This window comes from Tetranychus urticae, chromosome 1 (genome assembly GCF_039701765.1).
Source record: "Tetranychus urticae isolate SD_2017Ah chromosome 1, NJAU_TeUrti_SD_1.0, whole genome shotgun sequence".
NCBI classification, from domain to species: Eukaryota; Metazoa; Arthropoda; class Arachnida; order Trombidiformes; family Tetranychidae; genus Tetranychus; species Tetranychus urticae.
This window is the reverse complement of record NC_142958.1, coordinates 24,983,878-25,000,374: the sequence shown is the minus strand read 5'-3', so window position 1 is coordinate 25,000,374 and position 16,497 is coordinate 24,983,878. Positions and strand designations below refer to the sequence as shown.

General features: G+C 32.8%; 1 protein-coding gene across 2 annotated transcripts; it reads right to left on the bottom strand.

Moving 5' to 3' along the window:
- Positions 1-844: 844 nt before the first annotated feature.
- On the bottom strand, positions 845-16,276 carry ck (unconventional myosin-VIIa ck). 2 transcript variants are annotated; one of them, XM_015936384.3, is made up of 12 exons: positions 15,619-16,276; positions 15,442-15,555; positions 14,851-14,997; positions 14,289-14,625; positions 13,295-13,705; positions 6,606-9,925; positions 4,987-5,979; positions 4,775-4,836; positions 4,326-4,584; positions 3,970-4,171; positions 3,319-3,614; positions 845-1,891 (listed from the first exon to the last, which is right to left on the bottom strand). In XM_015936384.3, the coding sequence occupies exons 1-12, from the start codon at positions 15,634-15,636 to the stop codon at positions 1,493-1,495; spliced, it is 6,558 nt and encodes a 2,185-aa protein (XP_015791870.1). In that variant the 5' UTR covers positions 15,637-16,276; the 3' UTR covers positions 845-1,492. The 2 variants fall into 2 exon arrangements, with proteins under 2 accessions (XP_015791870.1, XP_089126600.1); XM_089270474.1 differs by having other exon boundaries at positions 14,851-14,994; positions 15,619-16,250.
- Between the last annotated feature and the right edge of the window lie 221 nt (positions 16,277-16,497).

Genomic DNA, 16,497 nt, shown 5'->3' with positions numbered 1-16,497 from the left:
CAAAAACTGTTGAAATTGTGCAAATGGTACAAAAAATGGGTTCAAATCTATATCACAAGACATTATATCTTGTCCACTTGTACTTGTTGGACTTGAGTAATGAAATTGATAGCATAAAATGAACGGAAACTGTGTTCAAATGAATGTCAATTGTATTAGATCGATCAATCACCACTTAAAAAGCCAGATCTGAATTAACAATCGGCCAATTGATAAAATATGGTTCCTCTTTAATTCAAAATCGGACCATATTTTTCGAAGGTTGGTTTTCATCTTAACCTTTAAAAATCTTAGCTTTTACTTTTCCACTTTCTTTGCCAACACAATGAGATTTGGTCAAATCAGTTTGAATGGTCAACAAACAGTCAAATAATGTGTTCAATGTATGAATGTATAATAATATCGATGATCTTCAAAATCAATGAGACTGGAAAACTTTTCAATGAAAGTAGCTTTTTTGTAAACAATATTTTCTCCCTTTCCATGAAAATAACTTTGTAGTTGTGTTAAGTGATTTGGTGAACTATTACAATGAACAATCATCATCACTGACCAATATCCGGACTATCCTTCATACAATGGCCAGTAAAAGTATAGTAAAATGGATCATCACGTACGGCCTTGACCTTTACACATAGGAAAGGTAAGAAGGGGGATAAAATGTTGGACACTTGACCGATTATGGTACAATGACAAGAAAGGTCAAAAGAGGAGTTTCAGGTAAATCACAAAGGACTGATAAATAAAGAGATGAATGATCAATTTTGTTTGTAACTTGTCAATTGTTAACAAAACATTTCAACCTTTTGTTGATGTTGTCACGGTAATATGTTTGCATATTAAATCAACACAATATGAGATTTAATAAATTATTTTATCCTAAAAAAATGCTTTCATAGAAGCTGAAAATTGATTTACAACAAAATGTTTTCTTTTAAATTGTCTATGTTTTTCCACTTTATAAATTATCCATGATTATTGGAAATTTGGGATCAGAATGATTTATAGAGTACCAATTATTCAGCTTCCTGGATTCTGGTAATGGTTTATGAGTTTCTTTGTTGTTATCATAGCTTTTGGAATGTTGAGATTTTGAAAATGGAAAATGAATTTTCAGGCTAATAATATTCATTGATTTCATCAATTTTTGCCAATCTGTGCTTCACAGCAATTTAAAGCTGTGGGAATGTTGGTAATTATCTTGATAAATGGATTCCATTATAAATTTTTAAGTAATCTTGAAGATGAATTGGATTCCATTTGAAATGTTGTCATTTCCATATTGACGTAATTCGTTAAGTTTAGCTGCCCAAAACAGAATGTAAATTCTGGATGGAAATTTACGAAATAATTAATAATTATTGTAAAAAGGGTCGTAATAATATCAGGAATTAAATTAAATAATAAAACATCAACTAAAATTTTCCATAAAAAGTGATCAATGCATGTTTCACCAGCTTCACGCCATAGATTGGTTGCTTCGGTTGATTCATTATTTCACTCGAGTTTTGTTCATATTGCTCAGCATCAAGCTTATATAAGACGTTAAAAGATCATCCATTTTGTATCCCAATGGTGTTTCACAGAGAAGTTTACTTCCTCGAACCAGATTTCCTATTGTCATATGGAAATATGTATTTCCACTGCTCCAGTTTGATATTCGGGTAAATGCATGGGTAATCAGGATATCTTTGGTAACAGGATCAATAAGACTGACTCCATGCTTGTTGATTGCAATGAGAAGATGTTCAGGGAAATTGGTGTCACCATTTTGTTTAACTTCAAAAAATGCTGAACCAAAGGTGGGCCATTTGTAGACGTACTTGAGGAAAGCGATTTTTGCATTTTCAGGGGTCATGCCAGCATCTTGATTATAATATTGAATGATTTGCTGTGGAGAAAGAAAAAAGGGAAAAAATTAGTTTAATTGAAGCATTGAGTAAAGCAAACATTGAAATGTTTAATCAAATTGTAATTCAGTTTATTCTCTAGACTCTATTGATTTGTAATTATCTTTGAGAAGCAACAGACAGCATATTGCTAATAATAGAAAAATTTAGAAATTCTGAGTTCATTATCTGGAAATCAATATGTTTTTACAAGTTTTCATCATTGATTTGCGCCACACCTTACAGGATAATATGCTTCAGTTTGATAGCTGATTACAAATCATCCATAACCTCATCAATTGGCAATAATATCATAATCGTTTATTTATTAATTTCAAAGTAACATGAACCAGATACATGATCTGAATCAATTTTTAGTTGGTGATTAAGATGACAGGATAATGAGGCAAAGTAAATTGTTCAAAATCTTTAGACAATCAAGCTTTTGCTTTCTTACATTATAACTACAATTTTGTATTATGGCTACAAAAATATAACAAGAATTTACTATTTTTGCTATTTAAAGCCTTCAATCATGATAAACAATTTCAATATGCATTGAAATTACAGTCAGTTAGTTAACTTCAATCCATATCAATCATGTTGATTGGTGAATTATTATCATTTTTAAATGTGGAATGAAATTAATTAGCTGATTTAAGACTAGAGTAACATGTATCTTTAGTTTTAATGAACAAATGATTAAACAATTATAGAAAAAAATAATCATAATTCAAAAGTTCAATAATGATTGTGATTGAAATTACATCAATGAAATGCAGTCTTTAAATAGCAAGTAAGCCAGGAAAAGCTATCGAAATTCAATAACAGATAAAAGCTCAATTTAAAACTGATGATAATAATTCAATTAGTTCATAACCAGAAGGGTTGGAATAATGAGAATAACTAAAACCAGAAAGCAATCACTAAAATAATTAAGGATTGAAAGATCAATGCTATTAAGTTTGTTACATTTGCTGAATAAAACAACAAACATAAAAGTGTTGTTATGGAAAATTAGAGTGATGATTCAAAATCTTTCATTATCATTACCATTGAGCGGCACTAATTGTTATAATTAATGCCTAATTTTGGGTTAAACATTTGATTGTCGATCAATTAGATACAGGGTTTGTATGCTTTGAAAGTTGATTTCAAAGTATAACCGATCATCTTTGTAACAATTTCAGCTAATCAAATTATATGACAGTTTTGAGTTAGGATAACTTTAGTTCAATTTAAATCGATTAATATTAAAAGCATTAATTAAACTGCCAATCCTTCCAAAATTATAAACTTAAACCTACCAATTTAATTGATATTGACTGTTTTAAGCATCAAATCATTCAAGACCGATTGACACTTGCTTTACAATTGCGTGGTAAACATTTCAACCTTATATTAATTCCGTTTAAAATCATCGCTTTACCTTTTTCCATTCACTTGGTGGTTGAATTTTGACTAAATCAGCTGGAACTAATTCGTGTAAGATATTAGGTATTGATTGAAGTTCATTTTTGCTTTCACCAAATCTGACTCGATATATGTTGGCTGCCAAACGAACAGCATCTTCTTTTGAACATTTATGGTAACCACGAAGCAATTTAGGTAATTCTTGATGATAGTGAAAGATTATATCGGCATTTACATCTTTTCCTGGAACCGTATTAGTCCATAACTTTTTCATGAAGAATACTTGATAAGTAAATTGAGGTATGGAACCAACTAAACGGAGGAAAAAAAGAAATAAAATATTTCCATTAAAATCAAAGAAAAATTCAAAAATTTGAGAAATTAATATTCAATGGTTAACACTGATAATGGTATTAACACTAATGTTTCTGGTCATATCACATGAGCATGGGAAATATGAATATTTAAAAGTCTTAAGTCATTGCTTAAGTTGTTAATGACTCAATCAATCAAACTAATGTTTTAAAAATGGTTGCTGAAGGGAAAGTTTGATTAATATTATCAACACTCCCAAATTACAGGTTAAAAGCCTTTCAAATAAAATCAAGTCTGGCTGTAATAATTAGTTGTCATAAAATTCCTGTCTAATGTAAACCAATGGTATTACCGTCTCTAGATGGTCGGGCTTTCCTTATCCAATCCGTCAAATGTCTCACAAAATCGAAAAAGAAGTCACCCTCGGGAACACTGATTACTTTATCTGCAATCTTAACAAATAAACTGAATCCTTCAGCTGATCTGAGATTCAATCTTTGAGCAATATCGAGACAGAAATCCTTGGCTCGGGTACTTGAATCGACTTCAAAAGCCTAAGGACAAAAAAAGAAGAAGAAGAAAAGACATTAATGAATCATTAAAGTATGAAGATGAGGACAGGATATTTGACACAAAAGATGATAATAAGAAGATTTAAAGACTAGTCAATTTAATGACATAGAGTAGTAATAAAATGTGAGCAAGTACCTCATCCGTATCATCAGGAAAATAGACTTTATGAAATATTTGAGTTGTCTTGTGTTGAATAGCTTCAACCTCAACTAAATGGGGTGGATATTTTCGCTGGCCATTTCTTAGCGTTTTATGTAGCCGTTGTAAGCAGTCTATGGCAATAGGATGACGTCGGGTACGCAGGAAAAGCATCAATTCCTTAAGTAATATTTGGCTTGGTGCAAAAAGTCCCGTTGCTAGCCACATAAGTTCCCAGCCTCTTTCCTCACTTAACCTGAAAAAAATTGGGTACAGGAAAAAAAAGAATTTAGTTTTGTTTCATTTTTTGGTGCACTTCTTTCAATAATACAAGACCAACAAGAAATCTGGTTGAGCAGCTTGTAATTGTATGCGAAACAAGAAGTAGGAGAAAAAGAAGAAGCAAGTTAACCAGAATAAAAAACAAACAATAAATAGTAACAAACCTGTTCTTGTTATCTGTCAGTTGTTTCATAATTTGGCAATAAATTTCATCTCTAAGTATATCCTACAAGTTTTCAATGAGTGTATGCAAATAAATTAAAAGGAATAAAAAAAAAGAGTAAAATGGTGATTATTAGATGAGTGAATAGATTATTAGGTAATTGAATAAGAGGATAGGAGTGAATGAGATGGGAAATTAATTTAAAATGCGTACAAATTTAAGTGGTCCTTCAAAAATTTGATCAGTCAGATCATTTCCACTGCGAGTTCGTCGAGAGGGTAAATCGCCCATATATTTGAGAATAGCATTGAATGCAAAACAAGCTTCTTGATTGAACTCTTCTTTATTAAGAAGCTTCTTTAAAAGTGGCTGTTTAATTGGTTCTCTTGAATGGCGCCAAAGCTGGTCATTATTTCGACGTCTCGCTGATGAGAATGTTAAAGTTCGAGGTAAAGTATGCTTAGGAGGAGCTCTGAAATGATCTAATGCGTATTCTTCTAGGGTATGAGGTTTCTCGTGGCTATCAAAGCCATTCATTTGTCCATATGATAGGCCATTGCGTCCATTCATGGTATCGGTGAAATTAATGTCTTCCGTGAAAAGAGATAATATATTATTTGGTGGTTTAGTTGTTGTGGGTAATACGTAAATGTATTCAGTTGGAACATCGCCCTTTTCTCCGCTCTTTTCAAGCTTACAAACAGCCCAACCGCTCTTCATAACATGCTCGCCGGTATAACCATCGTCTAATATCAACAAATCTCCTTGATTAAAAGTCAAAGTAGATTGTCCTTCACCCTTGTAATCTTGAATTGCAATTACAAATTTGGATTGTTTTTTGAGACCATCTAAAAAGAAATTTACTAAATCACAAATATCTGCTGAATTGGGCGATTGGAAGACAAACTCTTCTCGACGAATGGTTGTTATGCTGAAGTTTTGCATAAATGGTCTGGCACTTTTCTCGCTTTGAGCTGATGTTGTTTCAGGGAATGATAATTCAAGTAGCACTTGTTCTTGATCGTCTACAAAATAGATTCCTGTCCAATTAATGGCAACAATCACATCATTTTTAGGAAGAGGTGGACCAGTTACTCGAAGTGCTTCATAAAATCGGGAAAATAGAAGTGGCCATTTGAATTTAGCATATTCAACAACATCTTCTTTAACTTTTAGTGGTGAAACCCTTTCGCGATAATAGTAGCTCTGTCAGAAAGAAAAAGCAAAATGATGATTATGATGATGAAAAATGTAGTATTAAAGGTTTTAATAATGATGGGAAGAAATGATGAAGATGAAAATTAGATACTAAGTCTCAACTCTGGCCGTGATCTTGATTTTAAAATAGGTGGTTGTTATTATAATAAACGTACTAAATTTACAATAAAATGGCCAAAAGAGGTGGAGAGGAATGAAAAATTTCCAACAATGAATAGTAAATTTGAAACTAATTGTAAATAATGGATAATTTTTTGCCCTGTTAATGAGATTCTTGCATTTAGTCGAATAATCAATTAGATAATAATACTATTTCTGGATAAGAGGCTGGATTCAAATAACATTAATTAACCATTTTGAAACGACATTTTTTTTGGACATCTTTTAAACATATCCTATGAGTAATTCAATTATCTTGATTAAGGTGGAATCTATCACATCTTTTTGATTTTGCTAGGTCAAGAAAGCAAAGAGATGCAACTAAGTGGGATGATTAGGATGGTTACTTTGGCAAACCAGTTTGATCAACCTTTTCGGAATTAAAGTGAAATTAAAGAAGGAAAAAAAAGATTGAAGGGAAAAAATTATTTGAAAATAGAAAATAAATTGAGTACCTTTTTGTAAGCATTTGCTATCAGGTTGGCCCATCTTTCGATATTTTTTTCATTTGTTTGGAAACAATGATCTGGAATGTAATTTGGCAAAGAGGTGATTAACTTATCAGGAACAAGTTCATCACCAAAATCAATGTAATACTGTTGAGCAGCAATCATTGCCAAATCTTCCTCTTTGTCACACCGATATTCACCAAATTTAACTCCACGGACAACTTGTTGAAAGATTAAATTGGTTGCCACTGTATCTTCCGTTGGATCATGCCAAGGAGCAAAAATCTCTTTACGGAAAAATAGTCTCCAAGGTGCGTTTCGTTCTTGAGCGCCTTGTTCTTTGGCATATTGTTCACATTGAGAGATGGCATCCATTACATGTTCACCAGCACTTCCAAGGGAGGAAACCTTGTCAAATAGAGCAATGTAAAGAGAGAAACCAAACTGATCTTTGAGAGCAATTTTCTCCGATAATTGTGCGCACAGTTCACGAGCGGTGGTCGCCGAGTCAGCGAGAAGAGTCTTTGTGTTACCATCCATAAAAGTGATTGGCAGCATGAGAGGTTTTTTTGACTTAGTTGCTTGCAGTTCCAACCATGATGGAGGTTGACCTCGGGTACCATTGGCAAAGGTTCGGCGAAGTCGATCTTCACAGTATGGTGCATAACCTGGTGGACCTTCCCTAATAAAGTTGAGCAAATATTTAACAAATTTAGATGATGGTGCGAAACATCCAACGCACAAACTAAGAAGTATCCAACCACGAGCATGTGAACTTTTATTTGGATTGTCAGTAAGCTGTTTACATATTTGACAATAAATTTCGTCTCTTAGTTCTTCTCTTAAAATACCATGGCCGATGATGAAATGAAGTTTCTCCAGATTTGAAGTGGGTCGACTTTCAAGCCAACTTGAATAAGTATCTGCGGCAATGTCATCCTCTTGGAGACGCTTTCGAACATCTTCACTCAATTTATTCTTTTTCTTTAAAGTAAGGGAAACTAATTTGTTACGAATGCTACGCTTTGCGGGTCTGGCTTCGCTTGCTTCCATTTCTAAACCCATGGCTTGAGCTTCCTGGAACTCTTTGGATTTGATAAAATTACGACCTAAAGTTGCAGATACTTTAGTCATTACACTAGTATTGTCACGAGCCATTGTGTGAAATTTGGGTTCAGCCAAATCTCCCATGAACCGTAAAATTGTTATCCAAAGGGCCACCGCTGCCATACAATCTCCTTGAGTGGGTAAAGGAAGTAAAGGTTGTTTAATTGGTTTCCTTTGGTAAGAGTAACTAGCATTTCCTTGAAAGTATGTTGTGGCAAACTTTTGAAATTTATATTCAGATAAATCTTCATGGTCCTCGTGTGGTACTGGAATTATATTTTCAGGTTCTCCATCAGATACCTGTTCGCCTCGGTGTTTCTCAAGATCTTTAAATGCACTTGGAATCATGTTCTCACTGGATGTTTCTGTTCTTGGAAGAAAGTCAAACATGGCGTCAACCAACTTTGAATCATCTAAAGCTTCATCTTGTCGATGAACTGCATCAGTGATCACTGCTTTTTTCTCTTCAATAATTTTCTTTCCGATAATCTCTTCTTCTTGCTGTTGAATCTCAAGCTTTTTAAGTCGCTGCAAATAGTTAACCTCAGCTATTTCTTTAGCCTTCTGTGGATTCATTTGTTTACGATAATGAGCTTCCTCTTGTAACCTTAATTCTAGAGCTTCCATTTTTTGCCTAAATTCCAATTTCATCTTGGCATAGCGTCTTCGCTGAATAGCTCCACGAATAAAGGCTTGAATTTTTATAGTAGCCCAATATCTTTTATTAAACTCTCGCCTAGCCAAATAACCTCGACATCGTGATTGTAGAGCAACAATATGGCCACGAAGCAGCTTAAATCGATTGGTTAATATTCGAGATCTGATAAGAGCTTGTAAACGTTGGTAACCAGTTTTCATGGCCTGATAGCGTTTCCGTTGAATGTAACCACGCCAAAAGCGTTGAATAATAATGGTACTGGTTCGCATACGTAAAAATTTGCGACGATAATACCATCCTTTGATGGCCCGTTGTAAGGTTAAAATTTTTTTGGTCAACACTCGGTCTCTCTCTTGCTCTAAAAACAAGTCATGGGCATCTTTGAGAAACACTTTGGTTCTTCCTAACTGATAGTCTGCTTTGCTAGTTAAAATTTGTGCACAAATACGGGCAACAACTGGCCTACAATCGTGTATCTTGTGGGCCGGCTCAATTCCATTAAGAAGAAACCGGTATCTGTCAACAAATTCAGCAAAAGTATGCCGTATAGGATAACCTGCTCGCCTTATCCGAATGGTTTCCATCATTCCAGAGTATCTCAATTGTTTACAGCACAATTCACGGTCAAATATATTAGGTTTCTTAAATTCATTGGGTTTAATGCAACGAATGAAAAATGGACGACACTGACTAAGCTGTCGCATCAATGAATCTAAAGATCGTTTGAATTGGGCACTTAAAGTTGGCGTCTTTTTCCGAGTATCGGTACCCATACCAATGTCTTGGATAAACAACGATTGGAGAAATTTATTTTTGCTCACTTGAATCAAGTGAATCAAATCAGCACTAAATGTGTCTCTGTTTTTCTCGAGAAACCCTCTGGTATCATAAAAAACGACACCAGCAAAGTGATTGATTCCAAAAGAAGAGTTAACATATGATTTGGGTTGAAGGTAATTTCCATTAACACCATGAGTTTGGTGTAACTTGTGCAACAACGTTTTATCTGTTCCTTTGGGAAATTTAGATTCTTCGTCAACCAAAGCCATAATGTTTAATGGTTTAACCGCAATCAGATCTAAAGCTTCCTGATTATCAACAAATTCAATGTGACGCCAATTGATGCTTTCATGATTGTACTCTTCTTGTTCCAGTTTGAAGATGTGTTTAACAAAAAATTGTTGCAAATTTTCATTTGCATAATTTATGCAAAACTGTTCAAAACTATTGATGTTGAAATTTTCAAAGCCAAAAATATCGAGAACACCGATTGAGGTTCGATAATGATTTACACTTGATTTAGGTTTGTAAATAGCGGCATTGATTTTGTTGACAATCCAAACAAACATTCGTCCATAGATTCCTTTGACAAACGCATCTCGTACATCCAATGATTGAGAAGTGCTCATCCGAGATACAACCGTGTCTCCATGAGCAAAGATAGTTCTTGTGGTTAGTGCGTCCATTAAATGTTGATGATTAACTTCTAATAATTTAGCAGCACTTAGTGCACTTCCAGCATTGGTTATCTCAGTGGAATCTAAATTGTCAACAATTGTAGCTATAAATAAGAGTAGAAAATAAAGTTTATTAGTTTTTGAATGATAAAAGGCAAGAAAAAGCGTAAATCAAATTAATATTTTTTGGTAGTTTATTGACACAGAATGTTAAAAATCGCTATAAAATGTATCTAAATCAGATCTTATTTCAAAAGAGTATCAATTAAAGGTACAACATCATGACATTGATAGTAAATATCATAAAATATGTTATGTAATAAATTTCATGATATAAAGGGAAGCCATAAGTTAATCTTATTTTTTTATGATCTGACTGAAAGTAGCTAGAAACTATTCATAAAGTAAGGTTTCATGATAAGAGAGAAAGTCAACCTTTTTTTGTCGATTCAATGATACAATAGTTTGAACTACTGATGAAATTAATGAAAGCGAGAACTCAAATCATGACAAGATTAATTTACATCTACATTGAATGAGTCTTCAACAGGTTTTCAATGAATAGAAGAACAGATTTCAATAAAATTTTACTGTTACTTTAAAAGCTATCATCGGCTTATATCAATTTGATGTACTCCAATAGTCATAAGTGAAGCTAGAAAGTGTTAATTTTGAAGGGAAAAATGAACACCAAGAAGATGTCATCAATATTTAGCTTAAATACATCATTAGGCTGATTGCTGTATTTTTAAGCAAGTTGAAAGTTGAATGTTGGATCAATGTTTGATGAGTAAGAACAATTGAATTGAAAGATTCAAATTTTATATTAAGATGAGAAGATGAATGAGAACAAGTCATCGACTGACTACACCCTGTTTCATTAGTAAAGGAATTTATTAAAGACTCATATTATTTCAATTTATAGCTCAATTTTCAATGAATCGTCATTATGAAAATGATAATAATGAAAGGTCTTCAGATTTGGCCTAGAAAAAAGCCAAATCATTGTGAATTGTTGTAAGAGGTTAAAAATGATTTTTGCGTCATTTTATGATGAACATCATCATCATCATCATCATCATCATCAGTGACTGACCAAGCTTAACTTGTGAGTTGCTGTTGTAGCAGTTAGTGAAGGTTTAAAGTTTCATTTCAAAACCAATCATGAACAAAAGAATTAACTTTGAATGAGATAATAAAGATTGTGATTGGTAACTTTATTCTAAATTTATTGGAATGACTTTTCTTGTTTTCTTTCACTTCAATTTTTTGACGATAATGTTGATGAGCATCAAGATGAAAACTGAAAAACTTGTTCCCTGAATAGTTAAATTGTTATAATGAAAGGGAAAATAAAAAAGGATCAAAATAAAACCTAAAAACCAGAGTTTGTTAACCAGTTTGGTTGTAACCAGAAAGAGTAAAAACTACAGATAAGAAACACTACCAGTCAGAGAATGAAAAATTTTCAGAAAACATGAAAGAGTAAATTCATTACGAAGTTAACGTTTTTGTTGTTGACGTTAGCATTGAATAAGAAATGTAACTTCCTGAGCTGAAAAAGAAAGGCTGTTGACTTTGAAATGATAAACTCAAACAATATGCACGACCAAAAATAATCATAATCATTGTGTATATTATGATTTAATAAACAATGGCAGTAATAGTATTTGATGAAAACTGACAAATGATCCAACTTTGCTCACAAGAATTGCGGAAAAAAGTAAATTCATGAAGCAATTTCCCTGATTTTTATTGGCCATTTATATCAAAACAGAAACTTAGTTTGCCTTTATTTAACCATCAACATTGGATAATCAATTCTTGTTTGATTTTCAGTTTCCCTGCTTTCGATAAAGAGTAGTTTTAACTGCATGGTTTGTTATAACTTAAAGACTACTGCAAAAATGAAAAAGGATGAGTTAAAGGGGCAACCCTATTCAGTAGGTTTTGGGTTAGATGGAGAAGCACTATTGAGCATAAAAATGACTTGAAATAGTGAAAAAAACAAAGAAAAAAATTTTCGGTTTTGTGGCTTTTTGACTATATTTATGTGTATGGTTACGTTTCAAGGGTGGTTTGTAGGGTTAGGCTGGTTAACCGAGGAGAAACAACTTCAACAAAAACCAACAAAAATCAAAAAACTTCAACAAAGATGGTGATGATAAGATGATGAATATCAAGGTTTGAAAAATTGATACTCGACTTTTGTATATGCGGTTATTAACTAAACTTTATGGTGAGGATGTAAAATTGTATTGCCATTAAGAATATTGATTTAAACAATAATATTGTTATCTTTGTTGGAAAGGTAAATATAATAAACTGAATGATATATATATATTGTCTTTAATTCAATAGAGCATAAAATGCTGAGTAAAAAAAGGTGAATATCTTTGTTTTGAGGAAACCAAACCAGTTTCTTTGGTGCTAATCTAGATGGAATCATCACAGGACTGACATTTTTTTCAGCTTTCCTATGAAACTTATTACCTTAAGAATTTAGTTTTATCTTTTTGTCACTTTTGATTTGTTAGTGGATGAATGATTTGTGATATTGAAAGTGGTCAGTGGCTTCAATTTTAAGGTCAAGTTTAAGGTTATGAGGACGAACGGAAGGACAGAAGATTGAGTTAAATTGTACTTTAGCTGTTTAAGACAAAAAGGCAAGAAAATGGTTAATGTATAGTCAACCTTTTCTCATGTGTCTTCCTTTACCTTAATCACATAAGAAGTAAATTATTTTCATCATTCACACACACAAAGTATTGTATACAAAATTACAGAAAACAAAATGAGAACGATAAGACAAGGTAAAGTTATATTAGCTTATAAAATAATTACGCGAATATTTGCTAACTGTTCTAAATTAAGTGCTAGATTAAATGACCTGTTTATAAAAAACGATGTCCAGGTAGACAAAGGGAGAAAGAGGAAAAGAAAGGGATGAAAGATGATTCGTGAGTGTGTGATGAACCCGGTCTAAACAATTAACAGGCAACCCTTGAACAGACACAAACAACTAAAAAGTTAAAGTTTAAGGAATCAAGTATTGAAAACAAGAATGAGAGAAAGAGAGAGAAGGAGAGAGAGAGAGGAAGAGAGGAAGATAGTGAAGTTATCATCTCAACATGAACAGTGAATGAGAAAACAAAAAGTAAAACTAGAAACATGATGGCGAGGAAACTGACTGAGAAATGAAAGAAACTACTCAAAACGTGGAAAATGATTGAGAAGTCAATTTTTGATGGACTACTCGGCATGTGTAATCATGATTTCAATTTTTTACTTCCATTGGAGGTAATATAATGAAGATATTATCCACATACATGGATGTGTATGTGACCGTCAAAGTGTGTAAATTATGGTTTATAAAACTCTTCAAATAACATTTAAAGATGGTCAAGTTGAAAGGAATCAAGAATTGCTCTTGTTTTGACAACTTCTTTATCCAACCTGGATTTTGGGCTCACCTTTATATTTGATATTTCCGATATGTAAAAGTGCGGCCAGAATTTTATAAATTTCCCGAACTTCATATTGAGTAAATTCGACTATTTGTAGATTCATTCTGATTGTAGCAAATTCTGCTGCATCATCACGTCCTTCACAGGTGATACAACCTCCTTGAGTTAGGTAAAAATATTTGGAAGCATCAGATAGTTCAAGTTCCATTTTCTCTTCTTTAGACATTCCAGCAAGAATACAGTAAAAAATATGGTAATTTCGTTCATCTTGAGCTTGACCAACGATACGAGATTTTTCAAGTAAATATTGATCAATCTTGGCTCCTTCCACTTCTCCGGGTTTGTTGAAATAAATGTCAATGTATTTACCAAATCGAGATGAATTATCATTACGGATTGTCTTGGCGTTTCCGAAAGCTTGAAAATAAAAGAGAAAGAAAAAAAAATAATTAGCAATTTTACAAGCTAGACATAATCAATAACAATAATATTATTATGAAACTATCTAAGAAGCCTTCCACGCGGAAAAACAAGAATCAGAAGTTCTAGCTACGATCCATTAGCCTTTCTTTTCTATTAAAATTTATAAACTCCATCGCGTACGATACGGTTGTCAAGTCATGTAATAATAATGATAATAATAGTGAACACTTGTATTTTGGTAATTGCAATTTCAAACATCTCATTCAACGAATTGTTTCTTCTCTTTTTCTCCTTCTTCCACTTTTATGGGTGCAATCCTTTTCATATTTAGTGAGAACTGATTTCTATCTTAATTAGAGTAAATGAGAAGATGTTTATGCGTAGATTCTTGATTCCATTTTTTCATCTTTTTCCTTCTTCTTCTACTCCTTTCAATTCAACCCGTGTTGGTTGGTTTTAAGTGTACTTTAGGTGAGTAGAAGATGAAAAAGTGTGGGTGTGTCCAGAAGATGGAATGAATTGTGATTAAATACAATTGAAGTGTATAAATGTGTATGTGTCTTGAATGGACATTTACCTTCCAAAATAGGATTTGCGGCTAAAATTTGATTCTGAACCCATGAAGTTTGTCCAAAAAACTTTGAGCCTGTAAGCGCTGGTTTGCTTATATATGTGAGATATTGAAGAATTAATTTTGTACTTTCAGTTTTTCCAGCTCCACTTTCACCACTTATAATAATACATTGGTCTTGCTGAAATCGACGCATATTATTGTATGAATTGTCTCCAATGGCAAATATGTGCGGCGGTAATTCTCCGATTTTTCTTTCTTTATACAGCCTCATTTGTTCATCCGTGTAGATTGGAAGATTTTGGTATGGATTAACTGCGACCAAAATCGAACCGGTATAAGTCTGTTGGATACCAAGAGAATTTAAAACAAAAAAAGTAAAATAAATTAGCATGAAATATTGAGTGTAAGAATGATAAAAATGCCCACAACATTGAAAGACAGTATGAAAAGATGTAAGACAAGTGGTGAGCTAATTTTTGAAACTGATGAAATAAGGATATCATCTACATCGTTTTTGAAGATGATGATGATGATGATGATGATAGCTGGAGTAAGAAATGCTTACATAAATGAGATTCTCTTTGTATCGGATGAGAAGATTACGTAGTATACCAGCTTCATGAAGGTCTCCCAGGGAAATCATATCCTCTACCCCTTGAATTGATGTTGGATGCATTGCTTTTATCCGCCGTTCCGGTGTGAGCCATTGCTTCTGAAAAACAAAACGAAACAAAAGATTGGTTGAAAGAATGACAAAAGGGCAACTTCCTTTCGACTAACTCCTACTTCTTTCTCCTTCTTGCATTTTTATCTGGCATAGTTGTCTTTAGCTAACTAATTCAAATGAAAAATACTGACAACGGCCAGCCCATGAGAAAATATCTAAAACAGACAAACCTCCACCCTGTATTTAGCGGCAGACTCATTTATGCAAACACAACAGCACAGATGCTCTTTCCTTAATTTATCTTTCTCTCCTTTTACCTGTCTCTCTCTCTCTCTCTCTCTTCTTTCTCTTCTTCTCACCTTTTCTCCCTTTCAAACAATTGTTCTACCCTCGAAGATTTCATGGATGACATAAAAAACGTTAGCTCTTAATCAAAGGGCAAGCTAAATGATGAAAGGAAACATTGATTAAAAATTATTAATATCATACCTGATTGTCATCGTCTTCAACCTGTATTTTCCTTCCTTCAGAAGCAATTACACGAGCTCCAATGGCAACATCGAATTCTTTTTTGGATTGTGGCTCAATCCATATGTAATCACCCTGAAATTGAGTAAATAAAGATGAGTAAACATGCCATAAAAATATAAAGGAAGTGAAACATACTCTTGTAACGATGACCATCTTGTGACTTTATCAACGTTGTGATCAACAAGTTGAAAGAAATTTATCCATTTACAATGAAAATGTGGAGTTTAAAAAAACGTTTTCGTTTAAATAAAAGTGTGTATTATCAACAAATCATAATATATTAAAATTAATTACACAAATCATCAATTAAAGATGAATATGAATATACAAATTGTAAGTGACGGTAAGAAAATAATGATGACGGAAAAGTAAAAAACAGGGGCAGAGAGAAAAAAGGTAAAAAAGAAGTAAAATTGCGAGTAGAAAAAGATGAATCTAAATGCTGATGATGGTGATAATGATGGTACAGGTAGTGGTTGTTATTTTGTTGTAGGTGATGATGATGATGACGGTAGTTGTGGTGTTGGTTAGAACTCCAGAAAAAAAACTTTCTCCTTTGGTAACAGATTTATCCGAAGTAAAAAAACATTCAAGAAGGTAAAATTATCACTTGAAAGGCCGGTGGATAGCACAAATACACATTCACAATCCTAAGATTAATCCAATTGGAATATGAAACATGATACACATATTGGAGAAAATAAAATAACAAAATTAAAGGTAAACAATAAACAAAAAAACAGAACCAACAAGTATTAAAACCAACTCAACAAACTCTGAAGTTTCTGAAAGTCATTATCTTCAACTCTATCTGCAAAAAATTGTAATATCTTCAGATGTAACAAACTGCAAACAGATGGAGCTACGTGCTGAGTCAAAATTTTGACGCTTCAAGTTCGGCAAATCTTGACTTTGAATGAAAAAATTGAACCATTAGTTAATAAACATTTAATTTTAATCAATATTTCCGTTCATTAAAATTTTATTTTTGAATTTTATACATTTTCAAATTCG